The sequence below is a fragment of the Rhynchophorus ferrugineus genome, unplaced genomic scaffold, assembly GCF_030347505.1.
Source record: "Rhynchophorus ferrugineus isolate W39M unplaced genomic scaffold, kcgeb_rfMv2 rfM5, whole genome shotgun sequence".
Taxonomy (NCBI): domain Eukaryota; kingdom Metazoa; phylum Arthropoda; class Insecta; order Coleoptera; family Curculionidae; genus Rhynchophorus; species Rhynchophorus ferrugineus.
In genome coordinates, this window is record NW_027472584.1 from 7,794,041 (window position 1) to 7,812,592 (window position 18,552).

The 18,552-nt window shown below is 31.6% G+C and overlaps 1 protein-coding gene across 4 annotated transcripts in view; it reads left to right on the plus strand.

Moving 5' to 3' along the window:
* LOC143197618 (Kv channel-interacting protein 4) overlaps nucleotides 1-18,552 on the plus strand; it is a 253,188-nt gene that overhangs the window by 135,560 nt on the left and 99,076 nt on the right. For all 4 annotated transcript variants that reach the window (XM_076406188.1, XM_076406187.1, XM_076406185.1 and 1 more), the window contains exon 3: nucleotides 4,570-4,639. In XM_076406188.1, the coding sequence (XP_076262303.1) occupies nucleotides 4,570-4,639 (70 nt within the window). The remainder of the gene's footprint in view (nucleotides 1-4,569; nucleotides 4,640-18,552) is intronic.

The following is an 18,552-nucleotide window of genomic DNA, read 5'->3' on the forward strand; positions in this document are numbered from 1 at the left end:
ATCATTTAACTGCTGATGCTCCGTACAATGTCTTTAATGAAGTGATACTGCGCAATAACCCATTAGAATATTTAAGGTGTGTAATTCAAAATGTTTGTATTAAGTACTTCGAAAGAGTATTAATGTACCCCAATGTGCTTGATAATCAGCCAAAAGTTCGACCCAGTAGTAAAGTGCGTAGAGTCAAATATTTAACACCATCCATTCTGATTAATGGATATATATAGAATTTAGAGCAAGATTTAGACTTCATAGCCAAAACTGTGGCACACAGGGTTGCAGATTAATACACAATTGCTTACTTTCATCTCACAGATAGACATTTCACCATAAAACAAGACAACGAACACACTGAATTACATCAATATATATTCCACAACGCAGTATATTAAATCCGATATTGTATCTCCTATATATAGTTGTTATACCGACCTCAAAAACCACTACATACATAGCATATGCAGATGACATGAGACTCTTATTATCATACGAAGATTTAATGGTAGCATCAAAGAACCTCCAAACACACCTAAATAAAATACAACTATAACTGAAAACATGGAGAATTAAATCAAATGAAAAAAAACCTACCTATGTAATTTTACCATGCGTAGAAGAACATGTTTTAAATGTATTGGCTCATCAGGCAAAAATCCAAATTATCATTAAATAACAAGGTATTACTATATCAAGCAATACTTAAACCCATTTGGTCATATGGAATCGAATTATGGGGTACTGCTAGCAAGTCTAATGTAACCATCATTCAACTGTTGATGCTGCGTACTATATCTTTAATGAAGTGATACTGCGCGATAACCCTTTAGAATCCTTAAGGTGTGTAATTCGGAATGATTGTGTTAAGTACTTCGAAAAGGTATTAATGTACTTCAATGTGCCTATTAATCAGCCAAACATTTAACACCATCCATTCTGATTAATGGATATATATAGAATTTAGAGCAAGATTTAGACTAAGTCAATCAACATAAAGTCCTGCAAGTTTATGTAAAAGTGGGATATTAGAAAAAACAATAAAATGTTTTATATATTATATATTACATTGAATAACGCAAATTAAACATTAATGACGAAATTCCTATATTAATTTTATGTTATATATCCAAGAAAAATATTACAAATATACTTGAAATATTTTTATTCGATATCAACATTTTCACTCGAGTAATATTCATCTTATATAAACCATATCCGACAGTGAAAAATAGACGGATGTCCAAATATAAACTGGTAAGATATCCGGGAAAATCCCAGACATATTATCCGCAACATGTATGCTTCTGTAATAGATTTATTGTTTTTGTATAACAAAATCACTAAAAACGTTGTTAACGGTGTTCACTTATTTGTATGTTTAACATAAAATCAATAACTTTCACATTTTTCATAGAATTTTATTTGCTTTTTATGTTATATATTAATCCAATTTAATAAAATATTTAATATTATACTTCGTGTTTATATAAGCTTCTCTTAATCCATTTAAGTTATATTTTTATATGAATAGCACCGATTTTTACTAAATATTTTTTTAGAGCAGTTGGTTTCTTATATCTTACAATGCTGCATGTAAGGTACTGCATGTAAAGGTCCTTGATGTTAAAGTATCAGTATTATCTTGATACCAAACAACCCCAGAATTTATTTGAACAATCAAATTTTCATTCATAAATTTGGTTGTTTTATGCCGGTTTGGTTGACATAGTGGTCAAAGGGATAGGACAGTTCTCCTGCTTTTGGGATAGTCACGAGTTCGAATCCTGCTAAAACATGGTAATGACTTTATGGTTGTGATTGTCACTAAATCATGAGTACAAAATTCGACAAGGTATAACAAATACCAAACATAATCAAATACCAAATACCAATACCAAATACCTTAATATAATCAAGTTTCTAGCAAACCGGCCAACACAACTTTCACACATCAGACTTTTTCTGTATGTGTACCCACGCTGTCGACAACAGGAATAATCGCATTAATCTAAGAATTTTGAAATCGCAAGGAACTTAATTAATTCCATCCATAGCCTGGACTTATTTTTATTTCCTGCAATGGTCGATAGGCTTCTTTCGAGATCTACGTGGAAAACCCCTTTAGTCAGCATTAATACATCGCTAAAATATGTTGTTCAATCGGTCATCCAACAACACTTCCTCTAACTTCTTTTCGATCTCTCACCAGACCGTATAATTTACATGGACGGATCCACGTCAGATGCAGATGTGGAAGCAGCTATAGACAGCCCAGTCGCACGAGAAATTTACAAATTACCTCCACATACCTCCAGTTTGTCAGCGCAAGCGGTTACCGTACACTGCTTCCTCATGAATATCTCTTCTTCTATATACAACACATCAACATCAACTGGCCAAAACTACTATCGATCTACTACGTTACTTCTAATCATATGATTATATCCATTTTTTGGAAATTTATCTTCCAAGTGACAAAGTTATTCCAGGCAACGAACAAGCTGACAGACTGGTAAATAACGCCGCCCACGGACATCTATACCGAATGACAGTGGACAGTAAGGATATACACATACTATATATACAATAATAAATACAAAAATTAACAATACACACACAGTGCACAGGTACAGTTAGAGTGGGGCTTTCTGGAAGAAGACAACAAGCTGTGGCCTTTAACGTCCATTTTTACACAGCACTATCCTTAGATTTTAACCGGCATCCCAAACGTACATCAATAGATTATTGATCGGCCATTGTAACTACACACATAATTTTGTAATGTCGAGAGGACCCAGACCTCTATACTCTTACTGCGGTACACATCTCATGATCGCCCACACCATATACGAATGTAATCATCTGTCCCCTGTAAGGACCCACCATGGCCTTTTAAATCAACTGAAAAACAATCTATTAGACCATCCACAATCAGTCCTCAATTTTCTGAAGGTCCCGCTTAATTAATCCAACCAGGTCCAATAACCTATCCTAACAAACCTACCGAAAAACTAGTCAATACTCTAGAGCGACTTCCTAATAAAACACCCTATACTCTATCAATACTTAAACGTATTTTTTAATCTGTTATTTCAGTATAAGAATATAATGTCATAAATCGAATGTGTTATAATATAAATTGTATCAAGTCACTAATGACGCTAACGTGTGACTATAATTAAAATTAAAAAAATAAATTTCATTCACAAGCGTCAAAATTCCAACAGATTAGTACTATTATATAGTACAACAGGTTAGCATTCGAACTGTTTATGATATAAATGCAAATTGGTTTCTCCAATTATGTCCCTATAAAGATAAGATCGCATCAATTGCGAATAGTAACAAAAATTAATAAACTTCGTTCTGTGAATTATAATGTGGTAAAATGTATATATATTGTTATTTAATTCTACTACCTTTTTTCCTGAATTTTTTAAATAAATAATCGCATAAATGATATCCATCAAATTAGACATATTTTCAAACAAAAAAGTCGAGTTAAATTCAAGTTATTTCGTCTTGGACGAGCTTTTGAGGACTACAGAATTGAATATAGATTAGTTCAGTCGTTTGTGAGGCATATTACAGGCCATAAAACGATTTAAAATCTCGCTTTTTTAACGCCAAACGACAAGTGATTTTGAAAAAATATATGTAAAATGTTTAGATAGCTTTCTTTTATATGTTAAGGTACAATAAGCTCACAGAAGAATATTTTCAAATTGAATCATAAAATGAGCGTATAAAAAACAAATACGCAATATTCCTAAACATTAAAAAAAAATTAAATAAAAGTTGTACTCAATATATAATACATCTATCTGACATGGAAATTCACAACCCATTTGAAATTTTTCATATCTCTTGGATTTAAAGATTTATTTCGTAATAAATTGGTGAATTTGACATGATAGCTTCCACAATTTTTTCCAGATTTCAAAATCCGGTCGATTGATATTCCATGAAATATAATTCGTAGTAAAATATTCAGTTAACAAATCCCTTAAAAATTAAAGGGATAAAATAATTTTATACCTCATATATATAGGTGTATATATAGATGTTTTTTTAAAAATGTCGGGAAAAAGAGGCGGCGGTAATAATGATTTTTATCTTCTGTTTGCTTGGCATGTCTCCATGATTAATATTTTCGCTAATTTTAAAAATATGTTAACAATTTAATTAAACTATACCCGCTTAGGATATAATTAATACAATTTTAAATTTAAATTACAAAAAATTATTCAAATTCAGTCAAATGTTATATCTGAAAATGATGTGATTAATATTAATTTAAATCATGTAAAAGATTTGATGCGCGGCATTTATTTTTGAGATACTCATATATTAGGTTCCGTAAACAAACAAAATCGTCACTACGTTCCAAAAGAAAGTGACATTTCGATATATATTTTAGTATTTACCATTTTTTTGCAACTGAAAATTGGATCAGCTTTAGTTCAATATAGAATTAATTTCAAATGATTTGATTATATTTTGCATTATTGAAATTGGGGTTGTGTCTCAACTAATGATAAAACATATCCTAAAACAATTTTGTTCTTTTAGGAATGCCCAACTGGAATGGTCGATGAGGAATCATTTAAACACATATTTTCCCAATTCTTTCCTCTAGGCGGTAAGTAATAAGCTAAAATTTTCAGTTTCATTGCATATTTTCATTATATTTAGTTGCCTTTATTTAACGTTGATATACAAATAAGCTTACTCAAAAATCTATCGGCTTTTTAACAAGATCCAGACATTTGCCAATTTGCCAAACAAATGTTACTTTAAAATGATTATTTTAAAAATCAGTTGCTGTGATTTTATTTTTAGTAAATCAATGATACAACGAAAGCAAGATATATTATTTATCCATAAAGTTGTGTTATTGCTAAATGGCACGACAGGAATATATATATAAAAACGGAAAATGCAATACGCTTCAGTGAAAAATTCAATTTATGACTTCCTACAATAATAAAAGAAAAATTATCTATTTATTTAGAGGATAATATATAGAACATTTTATTAAAAATATTTGGTATTAAAATAAATAAAAAGAGTACACCATGATATGTATATAAAAAAGTTTTACTATAGAACGAATGAACACGAATCGATGACACAAAAACCTTATAAAAATAGCAGAATAAAGTTTTTTTAAAAAGTATTCTTTTGTAAATTTGTTTCGAGCACAAATTTTATATGCAATAATAAGCAAAGCTTTACATTTATGAATATGGTAGTTTAGTGTTAAAATATTATATTAAGAGAATATAAAATCATTACAAGGCAATAAACAGAAATAATGTAAAACTATAAGTCTAATATATATGACAAAAATTGTTACTTTAATGTATAAAATTGATAATTTTCCACCTAATTAATCATAAAATTATTGGTTATATCTGTTCAGTGTGGAAAAAAAACGCTGTTTCAATATTTCTTGTAATAATACACCTTTTTCCGTCTCGTCTCGTCGAACACCACCTAACTACACTTTCTTCTCATAGTTTACATAAATTAGGCTATTAAACTATGCAAGATCTTAATTTTAGAATGATTTTATCAACATTGCAATCGTATAAAAATAATTTTGATGAAAAAGTCTTGAAATAGTCATGAGTTTGATTTTACTGCTTGCCAGTTTCAAAATTATGGCTTTGTGGAAATTCCAGAAAAATATACCTTATAACAGTTGTTTAACTTTCTTGAACTTGGAATGCTTTATATATATATATATATATATATATATATATATATATATATATATATATATATATATATATATATATATATATATACTTTAAAGTCTCCTTTTACCAAATATGGGTTTATCTGGACTGGGCCTAAAGTTTAACGTTGGCTCCGAACCACGGTCCTCAGCATTAAGCCTACCGACCAACTTTAGAAATCATCCCAGAAGACATCCGGTCTTACCCAGTTACTGACGTGACTGGGATCATTTTCCTTGTCGGATTACATACTGTTACACTCTTGTCTAGAACATTCACAAATTTTAAACAATCACAAACATAAATTTACGACCAAGCTCCAGCAGATCTCGAACCAATGCTTTATTTTATTCCTAAATATTCCTATTCCTATTAAAGTGAAATATAATTTTTGTTAAATTGTAACCTTGTCAAAATTGCTACCCTTATTTTAATTACTTGTTCACAAATTTTATTCATTCATTTTATTAACGTTTTTAAGTATTAACCATTTTCTATTCACTTTGTACGTATTGCCGTAACTGTGCTGAGCTTGACGGGTATCGACCCTTCAATTTTCTATCCCATAGTCGATACTATATTAATTCGATAGGAGAGAGGTCTGGTGATTCGGGTAACTATTTGTTTATTTACAATATTTTTCATTTCATCTTGCTCTAAGAACCCCTGACATAATTTTGACTAGAGCAATTGTCTTGCTGAAAATCAAAACTTTTGCCAATCAGATTGACTACAGAAGGCACCGCATTTTCCTGAAGTATTTCCAGATAACCTTCTTGATTCAGTTTGCATGCCAATTTTAATCACATGGCAGGACTTATTATACCATATATTATTAAATATTTAATATTAATTATCAGTCTCCGAGGTATATATCGATATTTTGATATATGAATAATATATCGATTTTTCTTTACAACTGCCATGAAAAATATCGATATTTTACAAAATATATATCGATATTCTCTAAAAATTTTAAAAAGTGCCATATTTTTAATAAACTAATAATTTCAAAGGTTTATAAAAACTAATTCAAATGTTTTTTAACATATTTAAGAAGTATTTTTGTTTTTAAGAAATAACGAAAAATATCGGACAACAAAAATATCGAATATCAGTCAAAAAATATCGAGCCGGCTTGGTGGCGCAGTGGTAAAAGCAATAGGACGGTCCTCCTACTGTTGTGATAACCGCGGGTTCGAATCCTGCTGGGGCATGGTCGTAAATGTATGTTTGTGATTGTCCTAGGCAAGAGTGTAAAATCCGACAATGAAAATGATCTCAGTCACGCCAGTAACAATGCTGAATAGGACCGAATGTGTTCTGGGATGATTTCTAAAGTTGGTCACTGGCCAGTCGGTAGGCTTAATACTGAGGACCGTAGTTCGGAGCCCACGTTAAACTGTAGGTCCATTTCAGATAAACCCATAGTTGGTAAAAGGAGACTTTAAAACATATTTTTAAAAAAATATCACTATTCTTTCGTCATCCCTAATATTAATATTAAATATTAAGGCAATATTTCTTATTGATTAATTGATGTCAAATTAATATAATGTAGACTGAAGCCTTTCCCGTAAATCAAGGCTTGCCAAATGTTTCATCCAACAAATTTTATTCTAATTTAAAATGCTAACGTTCAAAATATCAACACGTTAGAAGTGCCTTCGCATTACCAATGGGCCTACGCATTGACTTTCTAAATCGACCCTCAAAAATTTTCTAATACATTTCAGCAACGTTTTTTGCATTTTTATCGCTTTATATTTCATCAGGATGTAAAAAATTGATAAGCCCAGATATTCTATAAATCACCTAAATCGCATAATGTAAATGCTTTTAGAAGAATCGACCAAAGAAACTGAAAAATAATATCAATTTCTCTTCAGATATTCGATAGTTCTCTAAATGTTGGACTTAGCTTTTTACAGAATACGGTATAGGTAATACAGCATTTAGTTATATCCTCCAACAGTTGTGCAGATTTATTTCAAAAATTACGATTTCGTTCGAGAAATGCATTATATCCATTTCATGGTCGACATAACCGTCCATCGAAGTAGTTAATTCAATTATTGATAGAACGGTTTCACACACATACGCAGAGACCTTGTGTACTGTGTATAGAAATTATTGGTGTTGTAGCTTATTGGAAAACCAAAGTCAGTTCAGCCACAATTGTACATAACCATTGCATCTGTGTCAGTTCATTTTACTGAAGAACTTATGAAAAGATCTTGATTTGTAGACTTACAAAATCCAACTAGTGCAGGAAATGGAACCGTCTGATCACCAGAACAGGCGTCGATTTGGTGAATGGAACCAAAACGAGATGATTTGATGATCCTAATTTTCACAAGAAGATATCACAGACCTGCATTTTTTAATTAATTTCTTAGAATATCGACAACCTTTTCGTGTACAATAAGTATTATTATATGATTTCCGTTATATAATATAACTATACTGACATGTAGAAAACCGCTTGAGTAAGTGATCTGATGCACAACTTATAATCTAAATCTAATTCTAGATACTATTCTAACTTATTTTTTGTCCATCTATTAAATATCACTCTATGTGTATTAATCAGTTCGTATGGTAGTTTGCGTTTGCGCACTTCACTGCCATCTCGCACATTTAACTGTTTGGCAAGTGCATTGGGATGCACTAATAGTCTTTCAGAATACTTCGCACTTACACTTCGAATCACACTCGTTAAGGGTTCTAAGGGGAGATCGCGTTGAATCCGTTTGTTCCAGACGTAATATGGGGCAGCGACGATGACTCACAATACTTTATTCTGGAACCTATGGAGGATAGCTATGTTGGATTTGCTAGTTGTACGCCACGGTTCAATACCGTAGATCCAAATGGGCCTAAGTATTGACTTATACAGCAAAACCTTGTTATCTAATGATAATTTAGATTTACGCCCTACCAACCAATACATTCGGTTTAGTTTTGGCCCAAGCTGTTTGCGATATGTTGATACTATATGTTTTTTCCATGGCAAACGTCGATCAAAATGCATATTTAACGTTGTCTTCTTGCGGAAGTTCATGATTATTCAATTTTACCGAGGGCCAAATTCTTCTACAAAGGGTGAATGTCACATGGGTAGATTTTCTCTCTTTTTTTGCATACGCCACGTTTTGAACTACAATTCGACTTTGTTAAGATGAAGTTGGAGGTTTCTTGTGGCTGATTTGGATCCTTGAATACACTGAGTGTCTGTCAGTGTATTCGTCACCTTGTTTGACAATAAAATGTCTGTCTGTGAGGGATGATTTCAGCAGTTGAAAGTGTGTACGAGACAAAAGCACTTAACATGCAGTTCAGTGTGCCACATCTTGTCGAAAGCCTGAGATATATCAAGAAATGCAGCGGAGCAATATTTTTTATCGTTTTAGTTTTTGTTAATTTGGTTGACCAATCTATGTATTTGTTCTGTTGTTCCGTGTTTATTACGGAAGCCAAATTGGTGTTCTGGAATAATATTTCTTTCTTCTACGATTATTTTGAGTCTCTTAATGTATAGTTTTTCAAAAAGATTAGAGATCACAGGTAACAGGCTTAGAGGACGATAGGAGGAGATGTCTTATGATTTTTCCCACGTTTAAGAATCATAATGATTTAAGCCACTTTCCAAGTGCTAGGAAAGTAATTAAGTCTTATCATGGCATTAAATATAAATGTTATTAATTTGATGTACTTTTCTGGGAGCTCTTTAAAAATTCTTCCAGTAATTAGGTCAAAACCAGGAGCTTTTTAGCATTGATTTCTGTAACAATTGTTCGTTTTACTTCTTTAACAGTAAATTTCACATGTAGTAGATCCACTTAAAATGGAGTGCTAAGAATGTCCAACCTATGTTACTTGCTTCTGTTGCGGCTAGTTCTGACGGCTAAGGCTCAAATTATGTTTTTAAGTGTTTAGAGAGAACTTCCGCTTAATCTTTATCATTCTTAGCCCAGGTATTGTTGTCAATTTTAATGGGTGGATTATGTTGTTGATACTTTTTAATCTTTTTTGTTACTTTTCAGAGAGAATATTCCATCGTATCAGTCGGCATTAATTTTTCTGAATAGTTTTGACTTCCTTGATTGTGTTCATTATTTATTAGCGCTTTCAGCTGTTTTGTTGCCTTGTTGAATTTTCTCTTGTTTTTTTCTATTCTGATTTGTTGCCAGGTTTTTCACAGTTCTCTCTTTTCAGCAATTTTATGTTTAATTGTAGATGACATATAATTAAACTTTTGATATATCGCGTTATTGGGTTTTGCGTACCATGCGGCCTCTTGTATATTTTTTATTATATTTTTTGCTGCTATTTCTGTATCTCTCTCTGTATAGAGAGGTACATTTAAGCATATTAAACTGTCTAGTTTCTCTCTAAATAATGGACAGTTGGTTTTGGTGTTATACAAAGAAGGTGGTTTTGTTTTGTTGATAAAATTTGAGTTGACTCTAATAATAACTGGTGAGTGATGAGATGATAGATCAAAGCATGATTCAGCTTCGCACGTTTTGGTGTCAATATTTTGTGTAACACAAAGGTCTATGGTAACGGGAATTTTATTTGACGACCAATATGTTGGGTCACTAGTAGAGATATGCTGTAAATTATGTGCTTTCATTGCTTTGACCAATTATCTGCCCTTTGGTGTTACTAATCTAGAACCCCACATTACATGTTTTGTATTGTAGTCTCATCCGGCAATGAATCTATTACCAAGCGTGTTAAAGAAACCGTGGTATTGTTCTGCTTGGTTGTTGTGTTTAGATGGACAATAAATGGCACTTATTGTTAATGGCCCGTGCACTTCATCAATGGTTACACTGGTGGCTTGTAAATACTCCTCGGTGAATTTCTCTCTTTCATGGTGTTTTATGTTTTCACGGATAATTATAGTTGTTCCTTCATGTGCTTTATCATCTGGGTGAAATGTGTTTCGGATACCATCATAATATCAATATTTTGTTCATATAAGAACATGTTAAGCTCCCTGGAATATTGCTGGAGTCTATTAGCAGTCCAAACGGTGTATTGTATTTGCTGTAATGTAAATTTGTGTGAGTAAATTCATCATTGTACTCATTTGCTCCATAAGTTTACCCATCATTTCCTCTAATTTACTAACAGTACTTACAGGTTTATTGGTGATTGGCATTGTCTACGTATTAGGTTGGATCTGACTATTGGTTACTGCGTGTGCGTATGATACATGATGATGTTGTATTGGTGCATTAGGCGAGTTAAATGGTATAATCTGTCTTGGTGGCTGTAAGTTTCTTTTTTCTCTCAGTGCTGGAAAATATTTTTGTTGCAACGCTTTATGGACTAGGCATCGCTTATAATTTGCAGGATGGTTATAGTTAGAGTTGACATTTTAACTTTATCGTCACGTATTTTGCCCGTGCATTCATTCGTCGCATACCCTTCTGCGCATTTCATACATCTATATAACTTGCGACAGTATGTTTTGGTATGCCCATATGCTTGGCATCATTGTGGAATGTTTTTTTTGTATGATGGTTCCCATTTAATGACATTGTTGTCCAAATATTTAATCTCGTAATCATGTTTATTATTTTCATTTGGCTTCAAATCAATATAAAACATTGGCAGTGGCTCCTTTGTTTCATGATATTTAATATTGTGTATATTTAGAACTTCGTGGCCTTGTTCAGCTAGGACTGCTTTAATTGTGTTTGAATCTGTGGCGGCGGCAAGTAGTCCTTTTATGTCAAATATAAAAAATTTTTCGGACTTTAGTCGAAAAGTATTATATTGCGTATTTCTATTGTCAAATTCTCTTATTATTTTTATTGTGTAATTATTTGATATGGTCTCGAGCAAGTCATGCAGATGTTTAACAACACCTAGCTTATATATTGTTACTGGGGGTGTGTTTTTGGTAGGTTTTCTTTGTTGTTATGGGTTTTTTCTGTCTCTTCTGTCAGGACACTGAAACTGTTGTATGTCTGGATGGGTTTTTGAAGACAATAATCGCAGATTATTGAAATCCAATTATTTTCTTTTCTTTTTAATATGTTCCTTGCAACGCACTTTTGCATTGAGGTTCATCCCAAAGTACTTGGCATTGTTACTATATAGAATAAATGTGATATTCATTGTTGCAACAAGCTTGTGCAGTTTGATTAGAAGTAAATATAAAAGGCACCGATTTGGTTTGGTAAAGTTTTATTCTTCAAGTTTTAGTTCAATGATTTATATTGTTACCTGCCTGTTGTAATGTTCTGGTTGCCTCTTCGCTGTTGTCTCAACATTTTCCATTTGTGGTAATATTATGTGTAAAGTAGGTAGATAAATTGCTCAATTACACTTCCCTGTGGTGAACATGCTTTGACATGCAAAAATTGACCTTCAGATTGGACTACTAAATAAAAAAAAAGTTACTAATATTTTAATTTTAGTAACTTTTCTTTTATAAATAAATTTTAATTTTAATAAAGTACATGTCACGCAAATCTATGTTTCGTTGAAATTCACAATCTGCCCTATTGGCAATAAGTATTTCTTATGTCTATATTATATATACATGGCATGTTGAAAATCACTTCATTTAGGAATCTTCTGTATAAAATATTATCTTAATTAATTAGTATTATTCTAAAGCTTATTCTAAAGTCTACATATGTCCAATAATCAGATCAGGTGGTGTTAAACGTTTTAGTCTACGCACTTCACTATCACGTCGCATATTTAGCTGATTAGCGAGTACATTGGGATGCACTGACACTCTTTCGAAGTACTTCACACAAACACGTTGAATTACACTCGTTATAGGTTCTAGAGTAACATCGCGTTGTATCACTTTATTTGAAATATAGTACGGAGCATCAACAATGGCACACAACACCTTATTTTGGAACCGTTGAATGATGGATATATTAGATTTGCTAGCGGTACCCCATAGTTGGATTCCATATGCCCAAATGGGCTTGAGTATAGACTCATACGGCAATACTTTGTTATCTAATGATAACTTGGATTTGCGCCCGATGAGCCAATACATTTGATGTAATTTTAATCCAAGTGGTTTCCGTTTAGAGAGTATGTGCTTCTTCCAGGTTAGGCTTTGATCTAAGTGTATATCAAGATATTTAACATGCTCTGCTTGGGGGAGTTGACGATGATTGATATTCACTAGTGAATATGTTCTTCTACGCAGGCTAAACGTTATATACGTGGATTTTGTTTCATTTGATTTAATGCGCCATGTCTTCAACCATAATTGTATTTGCTCCAGGTGGGTTTGTATTTTATCTTTTATTGCCCTATTAAATTTTCTTTTATTCCCTTCAGTCCTTTGCTGTTGCCAATTTCGTCGTAACTTTTGAAGAAATTGTTACTATTATTGGTGAATGATCAGAAATCAGGTCGAAACATGATTCTGTCTGACACTTTTTTGGATCAATATTTTTGTAATACAGAAATCTATTGTATCTGGTTTTTTATTTCTGTCTGAAGGCCAATATGTTGGTTCACCAGTAGAGATATGTTGTAAGTTATCTGTCTTTATTGCTTTTAACAGTTCTCTATCTTTTGAGGTTATTATTCTTGAACCCCACATTAAATGTTTTGCATTATAGTCTCCTCCGGCTATAAATATATTACCTAGCGTACTGAAGAATTCTTGAAATTTTTCTGCCTTGTTGTTATGTTTGAGTGGGCAATAAATCGCAGAAATTGTTAATGGTCCATGGACTTCCTCTATGGTTATACTGGTGGCTTGCAGGTAGTCTTTGCGGAATTTTTCTTTTTCGAAATGCTTTATATCATCTCGAATTATTATGGCTGTACCTCCATGTGCTATCCCATCAGGGTGATTTTTATGATAAAGTTTATATTTAGGAATTTTTCGGAAACCTTCATAACGTCAATATTTTGTTCAGTTACGAACATTTTTAGTTCCCTGGCGTGTTGTTGGAGCCCATTGGCATTTCAGACGACGATTTTGTAGCTATTGGTTTCAGGCATTAGGCAAGTTTGTTGACTACGGTTGTGAGTAGACTAAGCATCGTACTCATTTAATCTATTAGTTTGGCCATCATGTTTTTTAATCTAGATATGTTGCTAGTTTCAGTAAGTTGAGATGTCGGCTCTCGATTTTGTGCTGAACCATTTTCAACTATTTGGGCATAAGTTATGTCTGGTTGACTTGATCTGGTGGGTAGACTGGTAGGTGTGGATTGTTATTGTTGCTGTTGATGCCTTTTTTCCCTTAAGGCAGGATAGAATTTCTGTTGTAGTTGCTTGTGAACTGCGCAAAACTTGTAGTTCGCTGGATGATTTCCGTTAGAGTTAGCACATTTCACTTTGTCATCGCGAACTTTACGAGTACAATCTCCTGTTTTGTGTTCTCCTGCACATTTTATGCATGTATATGATTTGCGACAGTAAGTCTTTGTATGCCCGTGCGCTTGACACCTCATGTATTGTGGTATAATTATTTTTATATGTGGTGGTTCGCATTTAATAATATTATTTTCCAATTTAGTGATTTCATACACCGCTTTATTATTTCCATTAGGTTTTATATCAATATAGAACATAGGCAGAGGTTTTTTTGTCGTGTGATGTCGTATATTGTGAACATTTACGACTTCGTGGTCTTTTTCAGCTAGTGCTACCTTGATGGTGTTAAAGTCCGTCCGGTGATGTAATCCTTTAAATACGAATTTAAATGTTCTCTCAGATTTTGGCTTGAATGTATGGTGTTGGGTATCTCTTTCATCTAATTCTTTTACTAGAACTTTAAAATGCTCCGCTTGGAACAATTGGATATTTATTGTTTCATAGCTCACTATTTTAATTGTGTAGTTCATAGTAATGGTTTTCAATACATTATAGACTGTTATTGGTGGTGTTTTGGGAACAACTTTTTCAGGGCTTGGTTGTATATTCTCTTCAATTTCTTCCGACAGGTTGCTAAAGCTGTTTTTTGTTTCTATTATTTTCTATAACCAATAGTCACTGATTCTTGTTTATCTCCTCGCGATTTCTTCTTCTGGACTTTTCAATCGTTTTTTGTTAATGACTGTAGTCCATTCTGTTAGTGGAGTTTGCGTTATTGCTGATTGTTCTAATCTTATATCAAAGTGGGCAGGTGATTTGGTTGAATTGCTGTGGTTTGCCATTTTTAGATTTTTAATATTTTATTTAATTTACTTCCAGAGGTTAAAAAATAGAATAAATACATCGTTTATTTCATGCACTTCACTTTTCACTTACGTTATTTTTTGCACTAATTTTTGACCAAAAATACTATATGGGATCAGGAATAAGTACAAGGCAATATAATTTCTCAGAACAAGTATGTTAATCGATGTCTTTCAAAATAGGCCAAAATGTTTTGAAACTTTCAAGTTGGTTATCCATATGCCCGCTATATTCTCCCGACGTTGATCCATCCATCCATCGTATTCTGTATTCTATGCTGTATAGATTTACACATAAATATTGAGTGAAAAATCAATAGATTTATTCTATCTAGAGAATGTATTGATCGAAAGATATAAAAATTATCTATCTTTTATATTAATTTTAAATAAGCCTTTAAAAACACCGTAAAGCAATTCCAACTAATTCCAATTTAATGATATACAATATCTGCAGTCTACTAAGTAATAACTAAAACTTAATTTCATTTAAGACAAACACTTGGGGAACAGGAAGTCGAATATCTCAAGCACGTCCAACTTCCATTGAGCCAAGATTACGAATTGCGTCCTATGGATATCAATGATACAACCAGTAATACTTTAATCAAATTAAGTTTAGCCCCGGAGATGTTTAATTGTTTTTAGCGGCTAGAGGGTTATTAATTTGATTGCATTGAAAGTTTAGAATATTTTAGTTTTAAAATAATGAAATAGAACTTTCAAAATATTAAGTTATTACGCATTTATAGCAGATCATACAAAACTTGATAAGGGAAACCAAAAAAAAATTTGCTATTTATTAATTAATGACATTTAACTATAGCCCTAACACGTTTATATGACGGTATATCGTATCTCTACTATTAAATAACATGTTGTTTTTATGTCAAGAAAAAACAAGCTCAATTCCAGCCGAAAATTAACATTCGAAAATACTCACCAACGACGTTTTCCTTTCACACGATAATTCATCTCGCATTCACGAATATTCATCTCGCATATAAACTTTTCCCTCATTAAAATAATCATAGGATTACATTTCGATGCGGAACTTGATATAGAACTGGAGGAGCTCTCTTGCCAGAGAGTCTATAAATTAATATACAGCTTTAAACATTCCTCTGATGGATAATCCTTGTCAACATTGTTTTAGGAAGTAGATAATGATAAGCAAATACATAATATAACTCTGTACTGTTTAGCAATACAGGTCGGTCTAATACTTTACCCCAAATAACAAAATACATTTTTGTAAAAGCTTTTAAAAGCATTTGCATAAAGATTATACATATTTGGATATTGAAACTTATTTTATCATAAAAAAAAAGAAAATTTGATATATAAAAATCAAAACCCCTGATTTTTTATTAAATTGTAATTAATATTAGATCCCTATTTTCTTGTATTTCCTTGAATATGGATCGGATGTGATGTAGTTTGTTGTTCTCTGTAAAGTGACCAACATCCATCATGTGGATATTCCATCGTCCTTGGTATCATTTCTCTACCTATTTTATATCCTGATAAAATCGTTCCACTTAATCTTCACTCAAATCAATTTCAAGATACAAGAAGAAGTGATAACGAAGAGCTTTGTACTTGTCTATCATATTTCTTAAAATAATGTTATAGTTAAAGTTAGTCACAACTTATTTAAATTTAAATTCTATACAAGGCTTCTCATTTGTGCTTCAAAGTTGGAACATTCCTTCTTTCAATTTACCTTCTAATAAATGAGGACATTTTCTACACAAAACAAATATCACCTTTGGATAAAGCTTTTACAAATTGTTTCAAGTTTTATGCAAAATAGTCTTCTCGAAGGGTAAAAGAGTTTTTCTTAAAAACTATTATTTTTTGAATCTATGTTAAATGAGCAACTCACAATGAATCATAATTATTTTCATTTAAACTTGTTTTTGAAATCGAAACATTAAAATATGAGAAATTAATAGTTTTAATATTTTTTTTTTCAGAATCAGCATATAAAATAACACAGGAATTAGTTTAAATTATTGAAAAAGTGTTTTCATCATTGGTCTGTGTCATTAAGAGGATTCGGTTTTACACATATTGCTCAGATTGATACAACTATCTAACATTATTAGGATTTTGAGTCAAATTTCAGCGATTTACAGCAATATATGACTTACAATAGTATTTACACAAGAGCTCCGCTATTAGATTTGAACGTTGATATTGTTGAAAAAAAAATCGGTCACATAAACACATACAGTAATAAGATGAAATGACAAAATGCTATTCGTTCGTATCCCGCATTCAACAAACAGAGTTCCTTTCCAAGTATTTGTAATAACAACAAAAAAATTTGCAATAAATCGAGTGAACTTTTGGGATAATCACGTTTTGAAGATCTATCTTTCCGACAGTGGATTCAAAATTCTATGATAAAATGGATGAAAGTAGCCGTCAAGATAATTGATTTAAATATGTTCAAATTAATTACCGCTTATAATAATACTTATACATTCATTCTATAATTTAAATGTGTTTAGTTAAATACTATCGAAAGGCTCAATATTACACCAACATTATTTTCTCCTTCTACCTAGAAACTTTTACATGAGTAGTCTTTTTCTAAATCACAGTAAATCATAATTATAAACTTCTTAACAATGCAATTTTTTTTAGAATAGAAGTTAAAAGAATTTTCAAATTATTCCTTCAATTATTTCCTTGAATATGGATCGGATGTGATGTACTTTGTTGTTCTCTGTAAAATGACCAACATCCATCATGTGGATATTACATCGTCCTTGGTATCATTTCTCTACCTATTTTATATTCTGATAAAATCGTTTCACTCAATCTTCACTCAAATCAGTTTCAAGATACAAGAAGAAGTGATAACGAAGAGCTTTGTACTTGTCTATCATATTTCTTAAAATAATGTTATAGTTAAAGTTATTCACAACTTATTTAAATTAAAATTCTATACAAGGCTTCAAATGTGTGCTTCAAAGTTGGAACATTCCTTCTTTCAATTTACCTTCTAATAAATGAGGACATTTTCTACACAAAACAAATATCACCTTTGGATAAAGCTTTTACAAATTGTTTCAAGTTTTATACAAAATAGTCTTCTCGAAGGATAAAAGAGTTTTTCTTAAAAACTATTGTTTTTTGAATCTGTGTTAAATGAGCAACTCACAATGAATCATAATTATTTTCATTTAAACTTGTTCTTGAAATCGAAATATTAAAATATGAGAAATTAATAGTTTTAATCTTTTTTGTTTTCAGAATCAGCATATAAAATAACACAGGAATTAGTTTAAATTATTGAAAAAGTGTTTTCATCATTGGTCTGTGTCATTAAGAGGATTCGGTTTTACACATAATGCTCAGATTGATACAACTATCTAACATTATTAGGATTTTGAGTTAAATTTCCGCGATTTACAGCAATATATGACTTACAATAGTATTTATACAAGAGCTCCGCTATTAGATTTGAACGTTGATATTGTTGAAAAAAAAATCGGTCACATAAAAACATACAGTAATAAGATGAAATGACAAAATTCTATTCGTTCGTATCCCGCATTCAACAAACAGAGTTCCTTCTCAAGTAATTGTAATAATAACAGAAAATTTTG